This window comes from Grampus griseus (assembly GCF_964374135.1).
Source record: "Grampus griseus genome assembly, chromosome: 18".
NCBI lineage: Eukaryota > Metazoa > Chordata > Mammalia > Artiodactyla > Delphinidae > Grampus > Grampus griseus.
Window position 1 is genome coordinate 29,812,086 of NC_139012.1, and position 18,823 is coordinate 29,830,908.

At 39.4% G+C, this 18,823-nt stretch overlaps 1 protein-coding gene across 15 annotated transcripts in view; it reads right to left on the reverse strand.

Moving 5' to 3' along the window:
• LMO7 (LIM domain 7) overlaps positions 1-18,823 on the reverse strand; it is a 121,563-nt gene that overhangs the window by 85,777 nt on the left and 16,963 nt on the right. For 4 of the 15 annotated variants that reach the window (XM_082675837.1, XM_082675846.1, XM_082675852.1 and 1 more), the window contains exon 1: positions 6,468-6,566. In XM_082675837.1, the coding sequence (XP_082531963.1) occupies positions 6,468-6,541 (74 nt within the window). In that variant the 5' untranslated portion in view covers positions 6,542-6,566. The other 11 variants (XM_082675839.1, XM_082675841.1, XM_082675840.1 and 8 more) reach the window with 7 other exon arrangements.

Here is an 18,823-nt window from a genome sequence, read left to right on the forward strand (position 1 = left end):
GTTTTTAAAGTCTGTTCAAGTCTGTTTAGACAATACAGTGGAAGCAATCCAAGCTTTGAAGGCTAAGACACCCCCTGAATTTAAATCCTAGCTCTGTTATTTGCCCAAGATAAGCTAAACAAGTTACTCTTCTCTCTGACTCCCTTCATTTCATGCATTGGAAGCAAAATGGCTGGCTGGGCTGTTACTAGGTTAGAAATAACTAATGTAAAACACCTGACAGATAGCTAGCTGTCTGTCAGGTGTCTAAACCTGATGGAGTAGTTATGAAATATTCCGGACACTGTAGTACAGTGATGCCCTCACCTAGTTGATATTCATCAGTCCAAATCCATCGTTCCCTTAGAGTTGTAAACTGTAAATCACTGCAATGCTCTTTAAGACACAAAAGCAAACATTAAGACTGAAGAATGCTTTTTTCATCTTCCCTATTTATGGTTTTAAGAACAAGGTAGAGAAAGAGTAGGTTTTTTTTCTCTTCTACCCACCCAGGATTCAGGGTCTGTACACAGCACATATTAAATATTCAATGGCTGCGGCTGACAAGCCACAAGATAAAAGGTGTACAGATGAGGGAACTCAGTACCCCTAGGCTAAGCCTCATGTACCTGTCCTCCCTCCCTCTTCAGCCCATCAGGACTGTGCTGCTTCTAGATACCCCAGCAGCAGTAATCTCTGGCTCTAGCAGCTCAAGGCTTACATCAATGGATATCAGTCTTTACGGGAATTTTTTACCCTGACTCTTTCTTGTAAGCAGAATGAAAAAGAGAATGAAAAATATGAGAAAGGACATAGAGCTCTATTTCTTAATCTGGGATGGGCATGCTTTAGACACCAATATTTAATCATACTATTCCTATTTCTCCTCCAAGACAGGGACCAAGCCCTTCTGGTGAAATGAATTCTTCACTAAAATAAAAAAGGATCTAGGGACCCTCAGGGTCTGGTGCCTCACTCTTTGAAGCCTTTTACAAATTTTCACATATGTTCTTAGTGTGTGTACACGTATGTGCTCTACTGCACACTTTTGAGATGAATACACATTATACACAAAATAAAGTCTGAGCTCCCCACTTAGCAGAGAATTTTTCTTCTCAATATTAAGTCAAAAGAAGTCTAGTAACATGTCAGCCAAATTGTCTACCCAGACATAGATTCTTTTGAAGATTATTTCCGTTTATCTCAGTAAAAGTGAAAGAAAAAATACAGAACAAAAGCATTTTACAAAGTCTAGCAGCCATCAATGTTATTATAATGTAATGAAATGGTGAAATGTAATAACAGTGATACTTGATATCTAGGGATTTCTCCCCAAAGTGCTCAAAATACACAGCACAAACCCTTCTTAAATTTATGGTGGTTAATGCAAACAGAGCTTAATTCAAAGCAGCTGCTTTTTCCAGGCCACCAAGATCCCCCACTTTTTCCTTTTTTAACTTAAGAAAAACTGGCTTACCTGAAGTGTGTTCATTCAAGTATGTTTTTAACCTACTTATTTTTGAATGGAATTTTATTACACTATCATATGCATTTAATGTGGCAAGTATCCTTAATTTATACAGCCGGTGTACACTTTTCCTTAAAATTAAAGGTTTCTCAGTAACACTTTTGGAGCATGTTTTCTTAAGTTTACTGTGTATATTTTGGTCAGTAGTATCTGAAGCAATGCTTTTAAGCTCTTAAGAAAAAGTGACCATCACCCTGCCTCTCACTTCAGTAGGGATACGCAGAAGGTATGTCTCTGAAAAACGGAGAATCAGTCCATCAGCAGCCTATCCCACCTGGAAGGGCTGCTCAGCATGACAAATTATACCAGGGCAATTACCCCTAAAATATAACTACTCCACTAACCTAGACTCTTTAAAATAACCAATAAATGATCAATATACAACTTTTATACCTATTCAACATTTGATAGCGAGTCTCTTCATTTTAAAAGAACCAAGCTATAATGTTATGTCAAAGCATCAACATGAAAGTATACTTCCTAGTTTCTTGATGTGTTTCACCACGTACAACTGGAAGTAAATAAGAACCAAGGCTTATGACCTCACAAACAGTGCCTATTGCTAGTTATGACTGTTTATGTCCAGAGTTAAAACTACAAATATTTTAGAGAATATAATCAAGACCTTTATGCTATCAGTACAGTAGCCTTTTGACGGACAGCACAGATGGGAGATATCCAAAAGGAGCAGCTAAGTTTTCTGTCTGGGGGACAACATAGCTGCAGTGTGCATTTGAATTCTGTAAACATTATGAACACCTATCCGCCCCCCCCAAAAAAAATTCATAAGGCCTACAAAAGCCTTTTAGAGAACAGCATCTGATCTGATCTTGCCTATCCAAAGGATAACCACCTCTCCTCTCCTAATGACCAAAACGATAAGAATTTTCACAGAAGAGGAAAAATGGGATGAAAGAATTAAACCAATCACCAAAGTAAAGTTTTGAATTTGGATTTGTGTTGTGGACTGCTTGTGGTTTCATGTCTTTTTTTTTTTTTTTTTGCTTTTTTAAATATGGAAATAGAAACTTTTTAAGGAAATAAATCCAAATCAAACTACAATATTTCTAACATTTCATAAAATACACAGAAAATTGAGGTCTCAAAAAGTTAATAAAATTATGTTGGTCCCACATAAACAGGAGGAAGAGTAAATAACTTAGATATATGTTCTCTGGTTTCCAGCTTTGCTATTCTAATGAAACAGATACACTGTAAAAAGCTGACTAAACATACATGTCAGAAAAACATCTGTTTTAATATCTGCTCCTAATTGAAAGAAGAGATAAGTCTAAAATGGCTAAAATTCTCATAAAAAAGCAAAGAGCCTATAGCCAATCATCACAATTTAAGCAGCTGGGGGCCAAATTGTTCCCTCCATGTTCTTCTACAGAGCACACGTATCTTCACTTCATAGGGTCACGAATCTGGATATATGTATATGTACAGCTGATTCACTTTGTTATAAAGCAGAAACTAACACACCATTGTAAAGCAATTATACTCCAATAAAGATGTTAAAAAAAATAAAATAAATGATCACAATTGATAATTCAGTACCACTTATTGAGCACTACTATATGTCAAGCACTATACACTTTACATACATGACTTTATGAAAATCCGTACAATATCCTTGCGGGGTAGGGCTATCCCCCAAATGGTAATATTTGCTAAGCTCCAGGATATTAGCCATTCCATCTCTCTTGTTCACTGAGCAGTAAAGTGATCACAGGGAGGAAAACTAACCTGTCTAAGGTCATTCAGCCACCAGGTGACTGAATGGGATGGGATTAAACCCATGTCAGGCACCTAAAGTCCCTGCTATTGTTAGGATGATTGTCTATTCATGACAATTGATGCACATCAACTGAAATTCTATTCCATCCTGGGTGAGAAAGAAACCCAGCCTGGGGTATACTAGAAACAATTCAAATGAGCTGCTAAGAAATCTTCATGTTTCTGTGCGCTCATATTCTTCAAATAGTTTTTATCATGCCAAAGTCAAAGGCAATTTGTGACTTTTTTCAAATTGGCTTTGGTGTTTAATGCTAGGCAAAGGTAAGAGGTACCAAGGCAGACAGCTTGACTTTGGAAGAAACAAGGCTTACTGTAAACTTGTTGGTAAAACTTCTTATTAAAGTAACTTTAATGACTTCCCGTTAAGTTACCTCCACTCTTGATTCCTGCTTTTAAAATTTTCTGTCCCTTGCCCTTGAGCTTCTACAAGATATTCCAACTACCTACGTAACAACTATACTTTTCCACCCAAGCCTTAAGCATACATTTAGATTGGTGATGGTATGAGAACATTAAAATGTTTCTAAAGCTTCATATAAATATAAGCATGTAACAACATCCCTCAAATGTCAGTTAAAACAATACTAGCATTTATCATTGGACATCAGCATAAGGATTAAAACTTCCACCAAATACTTTGGAAAGTACATGGCCCAACATTCCAATTTTAGTTTTACCCACACAACTGAGAGGAAACACACATTCTTCTTTTAAACTGTATAAGTTTCAGATTGTGTTGCAATATTCTGAAATGATAAGTAAAAGTCTCACCCAGCAAACCAAAAGTTTAGTGACTGCTTTCCCAGATCTGCTTTGCAGTTTTGAAAAGATGAGGAAGAAAGATAGGAGCACTTAGCAAAGAAATATTCAGTTCTCATCTTCGAAGCCTGGTTTTAAGATTTCCATATCTTCATAATTAAAATCTGATTTTCAAATAAGTATTTAACACGTAAGGTGTCAGGAGGAGATTAAATGCATTAACTCTGCCCTCAGATAGCTTCAAGTCTAGGGAAAAATTAGATGTAGGTAAAAACAAGAAATGCTTTGAAAGCCCAGAAGAGAGACCAACGTCACCTTCAATTAAAAGTGTTTCCTGATTAAAAAGCTGAAATGACTGTTCATCTCTATAGTCCCAGAGAGCCCTGTGCATTTAACACAATGTGTTCTAACTTATGAGGACATTTCCTCAATTATAATGTGAACCCCTCTAACGGCAGGACTCCATCTTATTTATGTCTGTATAAGTACCGGTCACAGAGAAGATGCTGAATCAATGCTTGCTGTATGATTGGCAAGTGAATGAAACCAAAATTTCCCCATAGCTGGATTAACTGCCACTTTCTACTCTGTAGCTCCAGAAACAGATGTAAGCACACGCACCTCACATGTACACCCTTCACTCAAACAATCAGTTAAATCAGACCAGAATATAGCATGAAATTCAGGGGAAAACAATGCTTAACATCTCCAGTGACCGGTGAAGCTCTCATTTTCAAAAACGACTGACAGGACTACAGATATTACAGTGCATGTAACTGTAAAAGTTTGATTAATTCAACATAGGCAGCCCTACAGATAATTAGGTGAAAAAAGAATCTCTTCAACAAAAATATCTCTTTGGTTTAACCCTTTGAAGGACCACGTTATAAAACAAATGCTATCTGATAGGCGAAGCAAATTCTACCACCTTCCCATGAACTGATTCATGACAATTGCTAATCAAATGAGCCACCAAGTGAGATTCTTTGGAGCAATGAAGTTAGGATGGGTTACTTTTGTAGATAAAGATCCTGGCCATCAAAGTCTATAACATGAAGTCTCACCCAGCAAACCAAGACAAAATCAGACCCCATGGCTCTTTGGATTTGAGGGAGTGGGGAGCTGAGGAAGGAGACTTGGCATCCAGAAAGTGTCGATCTATCGAAGAAATAAATTAAGAACTAGAAATGGAGCGAAATAAATGCCAGGTAAAACTGCTAGTTATTCTACAGTTTGTCCCTGCAGCTCATATCCCACCACCTTCTCTGCAGTTGAGCAGACTCTTAGAAATTCAAACTTTGCAATTAAAGATCATTTGAAAAATGTGACCATATATTTTTGCTGCTGGCCTTAAAGAGGACTTCGGCAACCCAAAAGAATTAATGTCCCCCTTTCAGTAACTACCTAACACCAGAGAATGAATGGGATAGAGATATATGTGATGCAGTAAACTTCCTTTCTCTTTTATTCTGTTCTAATTACTTGGTAGGAAGGGAGGGAACATTTTAAAATAGCAACATGAATTGACAGGTGGAACTCCCCATACTCAAGTTACAGATCCAAGTTTGGATATCATTAAGGTTGCTTTTTTCCTTTTCGTTTTTTTTAAACAGATTAAGACATTGAGAAACTCATTTGAAAGACACATCTGGAAAAAAAAAGTAGTATAATCAGGTTTAAATGAGAGAAAGTTGAAAATTATCCAATTCAAAGTAGGTATATTTTTACTTACATGAATAACAACGTTAAAAAAATACACATACACATTCATATCTCAAGTCAAATTTGGCAGACTGTAAAAGAGAGCCATCTGGGAACTTAATTCCTAAGACATGACTTTACAGTATTGCTGCAAAATCAAGCACCTTTTGAAGCTTTAGAGATCAGCTAAATCCTTAAAATATCATTTTGAGCCTCCGTTATTTTCACAAGGGAAATACGTGAACATTAATTTCGCTTCCAACTACTGTTCCTTTGGTAACTAGTACATGTAAAAATAACAGATTCTTGATTTCTCCACCCTCCATTTGATAAACAGACCTTTTAAAAAAACTCAGTCAATAATATCTCAAGTCACATTTTAGAACTAAAATATTAATATCGTAAATAACAAAAGAGTAAGTGTACACTAAAAAATACTTTTTCTTTGCATGACAAATATTGTGTTCAAAAGCATCGCCATCCTATAATTGTATTATGAACAGAATGCATCTAAGGAAGTGCGAAAAACTGGATTGGAATGGTAAGGGGGTGGAAACAGAAAACATGTTTATAATCTGTTCAAATTCTCAGCTTAAAAATTTCAATGTATAATTTGGTTTAGAGCAATGGTTTAAATGCAGGACTTAGTCTGAGTCAAAATGCTAGACACAAAATTAAAACCTTTAATGTTCAACTCTACCTTTCTGTCAACTTCAATCCTCCAATACAGGACGTCTGGGCTGCTCTGTTGAGTTGCTTTCCACAACGAGTCATTGTTCTGTGCCTCTTGATGACCAGATGCCACCAAAGACCATGACACTTGCTGTAGGAGCTCTGCAGTGTGCTGTGGTTGCTCTCCCACAGGCCTTTTAGAGAAAGTGTGCAGAGATGGCCCTGTGGGAGTCACACCCCCTCTTCTCTGCAGATTGTGTGTGTTTCTAAGCTCAGTATGGATATTTGGTAAATGGTTAATAATACGGTGCAGTTAATCATTGGTGCAGAAGCTAAATTTCATGGCCTCAGTAAACATCTCAACTAGGATAGGTTCAATCTCAATCTACCATTCATGGAGCCTAAGTCCGCAGTTTGCTTGCTACCCTTTTGGGAAGAAAAGGAGTAAAGATACACCCTGTCCATCAAAGTCAGGAATGTCAAAATTAAAAGTATCAACTGACTTTTGCATATATGTAGTCCCAAAATAAGTGGAATAATTCAAATATATTTGGAAAAGTTCAAACTATTACTTCCTTCAAATAAAATAATTCAGTTAGAAAATTAATATGTATAATTACAGAAATATAAAGAGTACCCTAGCTTGTTTGACTAGCGAAAATTGTTACAAAGTAAATGGTAAATCTCAAACTACTGTAAAATAAGATTTGTACTTAGGGTCTAGATTAGTGAAGTGATTCAACAGCAGTGGGTCTTTATATTAATTGCTTCTGCTCTTGCCACTCATTCTCACCACACACAACTCTCCTAGGCTCTGTGTGTCATCTATGCTTTTAATAACATAGATAGTGGACTGTCGTCCACTAACAAAAAGAAATACCTCACATTTGCCAACATGTAGTTCTTTGCTCTCAGTATGTTCTGCAAACGTGTATCTTAGATTACATGTGCAGGAAGAACAACAACAGGTCTGTGAACTGTTAGTGCAGTATCTTAGGGGTTGAATTTTGATAGAGCATTTAAAATAATAAATAGTTTGCCACACTTCTGCTAATTTTTTTTTTTTTTTTTCGGTACGCAGGCCTCTCACTGTTGTGGCCTCTCCCATTGCGGAGCACAGGCTCCGGCCACGCAGGCTCCGTGGCCATGGCTCACGGGCCCAGTCGCTCCGCGGCATGTGGGATCTTCCCGGACCGGGGCACAAACCCATGTCCCCTGCATTGGCAGGCGGACTCTCAACCGCTGTGCCACCAGGGAAGACCCCTGAGCTTTTTTTTTTTTTTTTACTTTTGCTAATTTTAATGTACGTGGATGGGCACGGTAATGTCCAAGTACTCACACCTTACTGCACGCTCCAAATACAATGAGCCTTTCCGTAAAACGAACAAACATACTAACACAGAAATACATGTCATTATATTAGTAAGTAAAAAGTCACACTTCAGCTGAAAATTTATGTCAGTATCCTCCCTTCCACACAATTATCTTGCTGGCAGAGTGAAAATCTAAAAATTTGAAGTCAAGGCCTCTCAACCTCAGCACTACTGATATCTGCGATCAGAAATTCTTTGTTACGGAGGCCACTAAATACCCTTTGGAACTGAAGGGTACTTAGCAGCACCCCTGACCCCCAGGATGGCGGTAGCACCCCCATCCCAGCTATAACAACCAAAAGTATCTCCAGACGTTGCCAAATGCCCCCAGTTGAGAACCATCAGCCTAACCAACACCAAGGCTTTTAATCTACAATAAATATAGGACAAGATCTTTGACCTACAGAAGCCTCCACGTTACATAAGAACTGAAACTAAAGAGAAATGCATTACTATTTTGTAAGGAATTATTTGCTTTCCTTCACATTTTCCCTTCCTTCTATAAAAATGCTATCTCAGGGCTTCCCTGTGGCGCAGTGGTTAAGAATCTGCCTGCCAATGCAGGGGACATGGGTTCGAGCCCTGGTCCGGGAAGATCCCACATGCCGCGGAGCAACTTAAGCCCTTACGCCACAACTACTGAGCCTGCGCTCTAGAGCCCGCGAGCCACAACTACAGAAGCCCACGTGCCACAACTACTGAAGCCCGCGTGCCACAACTACTGAAGCCCACGTGCCACAACTACTGAAGCCCACGTGCCACAACTACTGAAGCCCACGCTCTACAGCCCGTGCTCCGCAACAAGATAAACCACCGCAATAAGAAGCCTGCACACCGTAACGAAGAGTAGCCCCTGCTCGCCGCAACTAAAGAAAGCCTGTGCACAGCAATGAAGACCCAACGCAGCCAAAAATAAATAAATAAATTTTTTTTAAAAAAAATGCTATCTCAGGGCAGAGGAGCTCTGGCCAATCATTTAAAGAAGCTGTCTGCCAGCTTTCTCACTCTCCACCCTCCACTTCCTTTGCAGCAGTTCCACGATCGACCCCTGTGCTCTTTGGTCCAACAAGACGGAGCTGTCGGGGCGATGCTCTTAATTAAGAGTGTCAAGGTCCTCATGCAGATGTTCTCACTAGGACTGCTTGGACACATCTTGCTTTTATGGACTTGTGGTTTCCACTGAAACAAGTTGTTCTGCATACTTCCTACTACGGCTGTAACTACGTGACCTCCTGGTTTCGGTTTGTCACTAACTTAATTTCATTGAAGGCTGAGCCCAGATACTGATTTTTCCTGAACACTTTAGACCCAGTGTCTCATGAAACAGGTTCCAGGCAAGTTTCACTCAGGGCACTCTTGTTATTAGAAGCCAACAAACATGTTTTATTAAGTTCATAGCCTCCTTGAACATCGGCTACAGAGTTTCAAAACAGTATGATTTTAAGGGGAAAAGACATTTCTTCTTAATAGACAGCAACAACTGAAGAAAAACACGTTGAAAGTTAAAAATTTCTTTGCCCATCAGATAGGTCATACGAGAGAATGCTGATTAGGAAAAATAAATTCATCCATAGTTATTTTTCATGGAAATTAAACATGACCTCGAATACTGCAGAAGTAAACATGCCATTTTGGTGATGAAACTTAGCATCTCTCAACAATCTTCAAATTAATCAGAAATGCTAACAGACCCATCCCTGCTATGCACGGATCACTGCTGTGTCGTTTAGAAATGCTTGTTCAACAGAACTAGAAGCATATAGATATGAAATGGCTTGTTCATTTAAAAATATATCATTGCTTTTAAAAGATTAATCCTACCCAGGTTTTTAGGTTATATGGCTAAAGACAATGTTTACTATAAAAAATATTTATAGACAGGGTTATTCTTCTTTAGAAAAAAATCTTGACCATATTTAAGATTTTACAGTCATTTTTTAATGACTTTAAAGCTATTACAACAGAGATATTAACTCTTCAAACTTAGTCTTTGAATTGGTAAAAGCTAATTTTTTCATTTCTATTATTTCTATAGATAGAATAAGGTGTTTATTTTTTTCCAAAGGAAAAATGCTAATTATGTTTAAGAGCCATGATAAGGAGGAAGTCATTATTACAAAATTAAATCATTTTCCTGTCACACTGAGCTGGTAACATGAGTTTATTCTGATTCACTGAAAGCAAATTTAGATTTATAAGAGAAAAATCTTACAAGAGTTTAAAACCAGATTTCCTGAAACCATATACTCAAATACAAACAGCATTTTCCATCTAAAACACAACACAAACACCTGCGCACATGTTTTCACACCCCCCCACACACTTTCACTTTCTCATCCATACTATTAAAAGAGTGAAAAACAGTTCATTTTTAGAAATCAGCCAGTTGACAAAAGTCATTAGCGGTACATGTTGGTCCCAAGCACCGCTGCTTTCCAAATATTAAGTCTCTTTTATCACTGTCCCACTCTCATTTTTATGTTAGCAATCATGTCTTAATTTCAAATAATTTTTACTCTGTAAGCTAAAATATAACCTTCTCCATTTTCTTTATAAATATAATGAGCATCCTCACCATTAGCAACCAAACACTATGATGTTGGACAAGCATTAAAATATAAACCACCATTTTGGCTAATACAGGAATCTAAAATAATAAGATACCATGGTCTCAGTTACAGACAGCTTCACACTCACAATCCCTAAACTATTTCTTAAATGGTCTGTTTTGGAATGCAAACAGAGGAAGACGGAGGGACAATTTTCCTGTAATCAGAGCTCTCAGAAATTATTTACACTTAAGCCACAAGCCCTAAGTTTAAAAAAACATGTAACAAACCAGTGAAACTTACTTGACAGTGACTCGATTTGATAAATCCTGTAGATCCCCAGGATGGAAAAGCTGGGCTTCTTTCAATCCAATCTGTTCACAAGCTTTCAAAAAAACGTTTATATTATCCTGTGAAAAGAAGTGGAAAGTGATTGCTTAGCCGAGCTCTCTCTCAGACAAAGGTTACCAATTTTTATGATATAACTTCCAAGCTTCAAAGTCCAATTACAGCCAGCCAAAAAGGAGGAAGCAAGACCAAGCCACTCATGTATGTAAAAAAAAATAATATTAATACATGTGCACGTATAGCCTTTCAGTTTTCCAGAGCATAAACGGCAGTGCTCTCTCATGCCAGGCATATGCTGTTCCTGTGATCTTTGTGACTGACACGTTAAACATTACCTGTTATAGGACAAGTGCCTGGCCACTGAGCAGTAATCTACACTTGGATGTCAGCCCTGCTCTGCAAACAAACGCCCTCTTCCCAGCTTTGCACGACAAGCCTCACCTCTCCTCTTTAAAAATAACTCCAGCTACTGACATTCACCCACCCAGAAACTGTTGGCAGGGAAGAAAGAAGAGGAGGAACATTCTGTTTCTATGATTACAAATTACAGAACGACTGTGGAATACCACACCTGGAATCTGGTTTGGTTGCTAACCCGGCTCCTGACAGACAGGGAAACCACACGGTAGGACCCAGGAGAAGCCCAGTGATCATTGGCTGAGCCGCAGAGCTGAGGTGTGGTCGTTACTCATGCCCTGCACCTGCCTCAGGAAGGGCCTCCACAACGTGAAAATCTAGGTTGCCCTCCTATCTAACTTCAAAACCCAAATCCTCCATTCACAAACCAAGGCTCTTCATTCACGTCAACAGCTGCACCAACACTGACAATAGTAGAGACACACTGGGTGAGCAAAATTAGCTGGAGCTTCTATCTTTACTCCACTTCAAAAAAGAAAATCCTTTATGGGCTTGAGCTTGTGCAGATGCCATGCGACTCTTCACCTTCCACGTTGTTAGGTTCTCAGGCAAGAGAATGGCCTCCTCACATGCCAGCACAGGCTGGTCCCCTCACACCTGCTGGCAACGCCACATCTGAGGGGTGAGCCGCTCAGGGCCCCTGAAAGCTCACCTCACTCCCTAACAGGTGGCCGCGAGGGTCCTCTCTGCCACGTGGAGAGAGGCAGTTACCCTTTTCCCATGCTGGGAAGCTCATCTCCACAGGAAGAAAAGGCAGGCTGCGATGGCAACGTGGGAGGGAATGATCGAAAGGGAAATGAAGTAAGGTGAAGAGGCTAAATTCAACAGTTTGGGTTCTTGGTGCGTGAGAGGACTTAGGGAAAGGGGAAGCAAATGTATGGCAGAGAAAAACAATGCTGTTAGGGAGCCCAGGGACATTTAAAGAAAACCTGTTTGTAGCAGTAGGATGTTAGTCTAGTGTACGTACTATCAGGAAAAGGCAGCGCGAACTACCTAGCTGAAAGCTGCCATCCATGATTCATTTTATTCATTTTGAACAGAGGTCAAAGATTAAAGGAACTTAAGTCAAAAGTTGAACAGCTCAATGGAAGGCATTCAATCTGAGCAGCAGTAGGCTCCTCAGGTGCGGTGCCTTAGAAACAGCCCTTGAATAGCTCTCTCAACTTGAGTGCCAGTGAACTGAAGCAACAAGTTACCTGCCCCAGACACCCAACATACAATGGTGCGACAGGTGTAGGGTAACCAATAGACACACTCCAGTTCAATGTGTGCAGAAAGGAAAGGTCACTGATTCTGAAGTCCTGCAAAGCATAGGTTGGCAGGTCCTTCATTAGGATTCAAGGCCAGGGAACACCTCCTTCATGGTTTTCTGCTTCACTCTCCGGACACTTGGCTCCGCCTTAAAAATTATCTTTCCATTTCCTTGGAAAGTAGCTTGTGTTTGCAGATGTGTACCTTTCTCAGTCTGCTTCCTGGCTGAAGAAGTTTGGAGGACTAAAGGTCTTTTTATTTTGTAATCCTCTTTCCCTTTCAGTCTAAGTTTACAAAGTTTCTGCAAATATGATTCCCTCAAAGTTTCTGCAAATACAATTCCCTCAAAAATACCATATGTCTTCTGTGAATCTTATTGGACTTCACTCCCTTAGACAAAAGCCACAACCACAAATTCCTTCAAGACAAGCCCTTCTCTTCATGTGCTGAGATGACTGAGAGACACCACCCTTAAGCTTCTTAGAAGCCCTATTGCTAGACCAGACAGATTTCCAAGGTACCACTTTGTATCTTTCTAAGATCTTAAGCGATTATACAACCACACCCTCAGCTTCATCGTTAGACCATCTTGTTTTCCTGCAAGCGCTCTGAATTTGATCGCTGCCAAAAACCCATTTCTCAATTCTCTTGATTTTTTTCAGAAAAAAAATTAATCATTTATTAACATAAAGAGACTGATAATTCCCAAAACCAGCAATTCCTGTGACCCCTTGTGTTTACTATTCTACCTGTCACTTCACCTTTCGCATTTTACTATAATCATCAAGAGGAAGCCAGGAAGCACATTAACACTCCACCAGGAAATCATTTCAGCTAGAGCATCTAGTTAATTAGGTACAATTTATAGGTATAAGGGAGTGACTATCACGTGAGAATCACTGGGACCACTTTAGAAGCTGACTACAATACTTGTACAACAAAGAACAGAGCCTGAACCAAGTTGGCGGAGCAGAAGGACGTGCTCTCACTCCCTCTTGCGAGAACACCAGAATCACAACTAACTGCTGAACAATCAAGGACAGGAAGACACTGGAACTCACCAAAAAAGATACCCCACATCCAAAGACAAAGGAGAAGCCACAATGAGATGGTAGGAGGGGCACAATCACAATAAATCAAATCCCATAACTGCTGGGTGGGTGACTCACAAACTGGAGAACACTTACACCACAGAAGTCCACCCACTGGAGTGAAGGTTCTGAGCCGCACGTCAGGCCTCTGAACCTGGGGGTCCGGCAACGGGAGGAGGAATTCCTAGAGAATCAGACTTTGAAGGCTAGCGGGATTTGATTGCAGGACTCTGACAGGACTTCGGGAAACAGAGACTCCACTCTTGGAGGGCACACACAAAGTAGTGTGCGCATCGGGACCCAGGGGAGACTGAACCAGATCTACCTGCTGGTGTTGGAGGGTCTCCTGCAGAGGCAGGGTGTGGCTGTGGCTCACCGTGGGGAAGGGGACACTGGTGGCAGAAGTTCTGGAAGGTACTCATTGGCCTGAGCCCTCCCAGAGCCTGCCATGGGTCCCACCAAAAAGCCTGCAGGCTCCAGTGTTGGGTCACCTCTCGTCAAAACAGGGAGGGAACCCAGACCCACCCATCAGCAGTCAAGAGGATTAAAGTTTTACTGAGCTCTGCCCACTAGAGCAACAGCTGGCTCTACCCACCACCAGTCCCTCTAATCAGAAAACTTGCACAAGCCTCTTAGATAGCCTCATCCACCAGAGGGCAGACAGCAGAAGCAAGAAGAACTACAATCCTGCAGCCAGTGGAACAAAAACCACATTCACAGAAAGACAGACAAGATGAAAAGGCAGAGGGCTATGTACCAGATGAAGGAACAAGAAAAAACTCCAGAAAAACAACTAAATTAAGTGGAGATAGGCAACCTTCCAGAATAAGAATTCAGAATAATGATAGTGAAGATGATCCAGGACCTTGGAAAAAGAATGAAGGCAAAGATCGAGAAGATGCAAGAAATGTTTAACAAAGACCTAGAAGAAATAAAGAACAAACAGAGATGAACAATACAATAACTGAAATGAAAACTACACTAGAAGGAATCAATAGCAGAATAACTGAGGCAGAAGAACGGATAAGTGACCTGGAAGACAGAATGGTGGAACTCACTGCTGCTGAACAGAATAAAGAAAAAAGAATGAGAAGAAATGAAGAGAGCGTAAGAGACCTCTGCGACATTAAACTCAACAACATTTGCATTATAGGGGTCCCAGAAGGAGAAGAGAGAGAGAAAGGACCTGCCAAAATATTTGAAGACATTATAGTCAAAAACTTCCCTAACATGGGAAAGGAAATAGCCACCCAAGTCCAGGAAGCACAGAGAGCCCCATACAGGATAAACCCAAGGAGAAACACGCCGAGACACATAATAATCAAATTGGCAAAAATTAAAGACAAAGAAAAATTATTGAGAGCAGCAAGGGAAAAATGAAAAATAACATACAAGGGAACTCCCATAAGGTTAACAGCTGATTTCTCAGCAGAAACTCTACAAGCCAGAAGGGAGTGGCATGATATACTTAAAGCGATGAACAGGAAGAACTTACAACCAAGATTACTCTACCCGGCAAGGATCTCATTCAGATGCGATGGAGAAATCAAAAGCTTTACAGACAAGCAAAAGCTAAGAGAATTCAGCACCACCAAACCAGCTCTACAACAAATGCTAAAGGAACTTCTCTAAGTCGGAAACACAAGAGAAAAAAAGGGCCCACAAAAACAAACTCAAAACAATTAAGAAAATGGTAATAGGAACATACATATCAATAATTACCTTAAAAGTGAATGGATTAAATGCTCCAACCAAAAGGCACAGACTGGCTGAATGGATACAAAAACAAGACCTGTATATATGCTGTCTACAAGAGACCCACTTCAGACCTAGGGACACATACAGACTGAAAGTGAGAGGATGGAAAAAGATATTCCATGCAGATGGAAATCAAAAAAAAGCTGCAGTAGCAGTACTCACATCAGATAAAATAGACTTTAAAATAAAGAATGTTACAAGAGACAACGACATTACATAATGATCAAGGGTTCAATCCAAGAAGAAGATGTAACAACTATAAATATATATGCACCCAACATAGGAGCACCTCAATACATAAGGCAACTGCTAACAGATATAAAAGGGGAAATGGATAGTAACACAATAATAGTGGGGGACTTTAATACCTCACTTACACCAATGGACAGATCATCCAAAATGAAAATAAATAAGGAAACAGAAGCTTTAAATGACACAATAGGCCAGACAGATTTAACTGATATTTATAGAACATTCCATCCAAAAACAGCAGATGACACTTTCTTCTCAAGTGTGCCCAGAACATTCTCCAGGATAGATCACATTTTGGGTCACAAATCAAGCCTCAGTAAATTTAAGAAACTTGAAATCATATCAAGCATCTTTTCTGACCACAATGCTATGAGATTAGAAATCAATGACAGGCAAAAAAATGTAAAAAACAAAAACACATGGAGGCTAAACAATACATTACTAAATAGCCAAGAGATCACTGAAGAAATCAAAAAATACCTAGAGACAAATGACAATGAAAACACGGCGACCCAAAACCTATGGGATGTAGCAAAAGCAGTTGTAAGAGGGAAGTTTATAGCTATACAAGTCTACCTCAAGAAAGAAGAAAAATCTCAAATAAACGATCTAGACTTACACCTAAAGGAACTAGAGAAAGAAGAACAAACAAAACCCAAAGTTAGCAGAAGGAAAGAAATCATAAAGATCAGAGCAGAAATAAAAGAAACAGAAACAAAGAAAACAATAGCAAAGATCAATAAAACTAACAGCTGGTTCTTTGAGAAGATAAACGAAATTGATAAACCATTAGCCAGTCTCATCAAGAAAAAGAGGGAGAGGACTCAAATCAATAAAATTATCAATAAAATTAAGAATGAAAAAGGAGAAGTTACAACAGACACCGCAGAAATACAAAGCATCCTAAGGGACTACCACAAACAACTCTATGCCAATAAAATGGACAACCTGGAAGAAATGGAAATATTCTTAGAAAGGTATAACCTTCCAAGACTGAATCAGGAAGAAATAGAAAGTATGAACAGACCAATCACAAGTAATGAAATTGAAACTGTGATTAAAAATCTTCCAACAGGGCTTCCCTGGTGGCGCAGTGGTTGGGAGTCCGCCTGCCGACGCAGGGGACACGGGTTCGTGCCCCGGTCCGGGAGGATCCCGCGTGCCGCGGAGCGGCTGGGCCTGTGGGCCACGGCCGCTAAGCCTGCGCGTCCGGATGCTCCGCGGCGGGAGAGGCGACAGCAGTGAGAGGTCCGCGTACCGCAAAAAAATGAAAATTAAAAAAAATAAAGAAAATCTTCCAACAAACAAAAGTCCAGGACCAGATGTCTTCACAGGTGAATTCTATCAAACATTTAGAGAAGACCTAACACCAATCCTTCTCAAACTCTTCCAAAAAATTGCAGAGGAAGGAACATTCCCAAACTCATTCTATGAGGCCACCATCACCATGATACCAAAACCAGACAAAGATACTACAAAAAAGGAAAATTACAGACCAACATCACTGATGAATATAGATGCAAAAATCCTGAATAAAATACTAGCAAACAGAATCCAACAACACATTAAAAGGATCATACACCATGATCAAGTGGGATTTAACCGAGGCATGCAAGGATTCTTCAATATATGCAAACCAATCAATGTGATACACCATATTAACAAACCGAAGAAGAAAAACCATATGATCATCTCAATAGATGCAGAAAAAGCTTTTGACAAAAATTCAACACCCATTTATGATAAAAACTCTCCAGAAAGTGGGCATAGAGGGAACCTACCTCAACATAATAAAGGCCATATAGGACAAACCCACAGCAAACATCATTTTTAATGGTGAAAAACTGAAAGCATTTCCTCTAAGATCAGGAACAAGACAAGGATGTCCATTCCCGCCACTATTATTCAACATAGTTTTGGAAGTCCTAGCCACGGGAATCAGAGAAGACAAAGAATTAAAAGGAATACAAATTGGAAAAGAAGAAGTAAAACTGTCACTGTTTGCAGATGACATGATACTATACATAGAGAATCCTAAAGATGCCACCTGAAAACTACTAGAGCTAATCAATGAATTTGGTAAAGTTGCAGGATACAAAATTAATGCACAGAAATCTCTAGCATTCTTATAAACTAATGATGAAGAATCTGAAAGAAAAATTAAGGAAACACTCCCATTTACCATTGCAACAAAAAGAATAAAATACCTAGGAGTAAATTTATCTAGGGAGAAAAAAGACCTGTATGCAGAAAACTATAAGACACTGATGAAAGAAAGTAAAGATGGTACCAACAGATGGAGAGATAAACCATGTTCTTGGATTGGAAGAATCAATATTGTGAAAATGACTCTACTACCCAAAGCAATCTACAGATTCAATGCAATCCCTATCAAATTACCAATGGCATTTTTTACAGAACTAGAACAAAAAAATCTTAAAATTTGTATGGCGACACGAAAGACCCCAAATAGCCAAAGCAGTCTTGAGGGAAAAAAGTGGAGCTGGAGCAATCAGACTTGCTGACTTCAGACTATATTACAAAGCTACAGTAATCAAGACAATATGGTACGGGCACTAAAACAGAAATATAGATCAATGGAACAGGACAGAAAGTCAAGAGATAAACCCATGCACCTATGGTCAGCTAATCTATGACAAAGGAGGCAAGGATACACAATGGAGAAAAGACAGTCTCTTCAATAAGTGGTGCTGGGAAAACTAGACAGCTACATGTAAAAGAATGAAATTAGAACACTCCCTAACACCATACACAAAAATAAATTCAAAATGGATTAGTGACCTATATGTAAGGTAAGACCGGACACTATAAAACTCTTAGAGTCAAACATAGGAAGAACACTCTTTGACATAAATCACAGCAAGATATTTTTTGATCCACCTGCTAGAGTAATGGAAATAAAAACAAAAATAAACAAATGGGACCTAATGAAACCTCAAAGCTTTTGCACAGCAAAGGAAACCATAAACAAGACGAAAAGACCCTCAGAATGGGAGAAAATATTTGCTAACGAATCAACGGACAAAGGATTACTCTCCAAAATATATAAACAGCTCATGCAGCTCAATATTAAAACAACAAACAACCCAATCCAAAAATGGGCAGAAGACCTAAATAGACATTTCTCCAAAGAAGACATACAGATGGCCAAGAAGCACGTGAAAAGCTGCTCAACATCACTAATTATTAGAGAAATGCAAATCAAAACTACAATGAGGTATCACCTCTCACCAGTTAGAATGGGCATCATTAGAAAATCTACAAACAACAAATGCTGGAGAGGGTGCGGAGAAAAGGGAACCCTCCTGCACTGTTGGTGGGAAT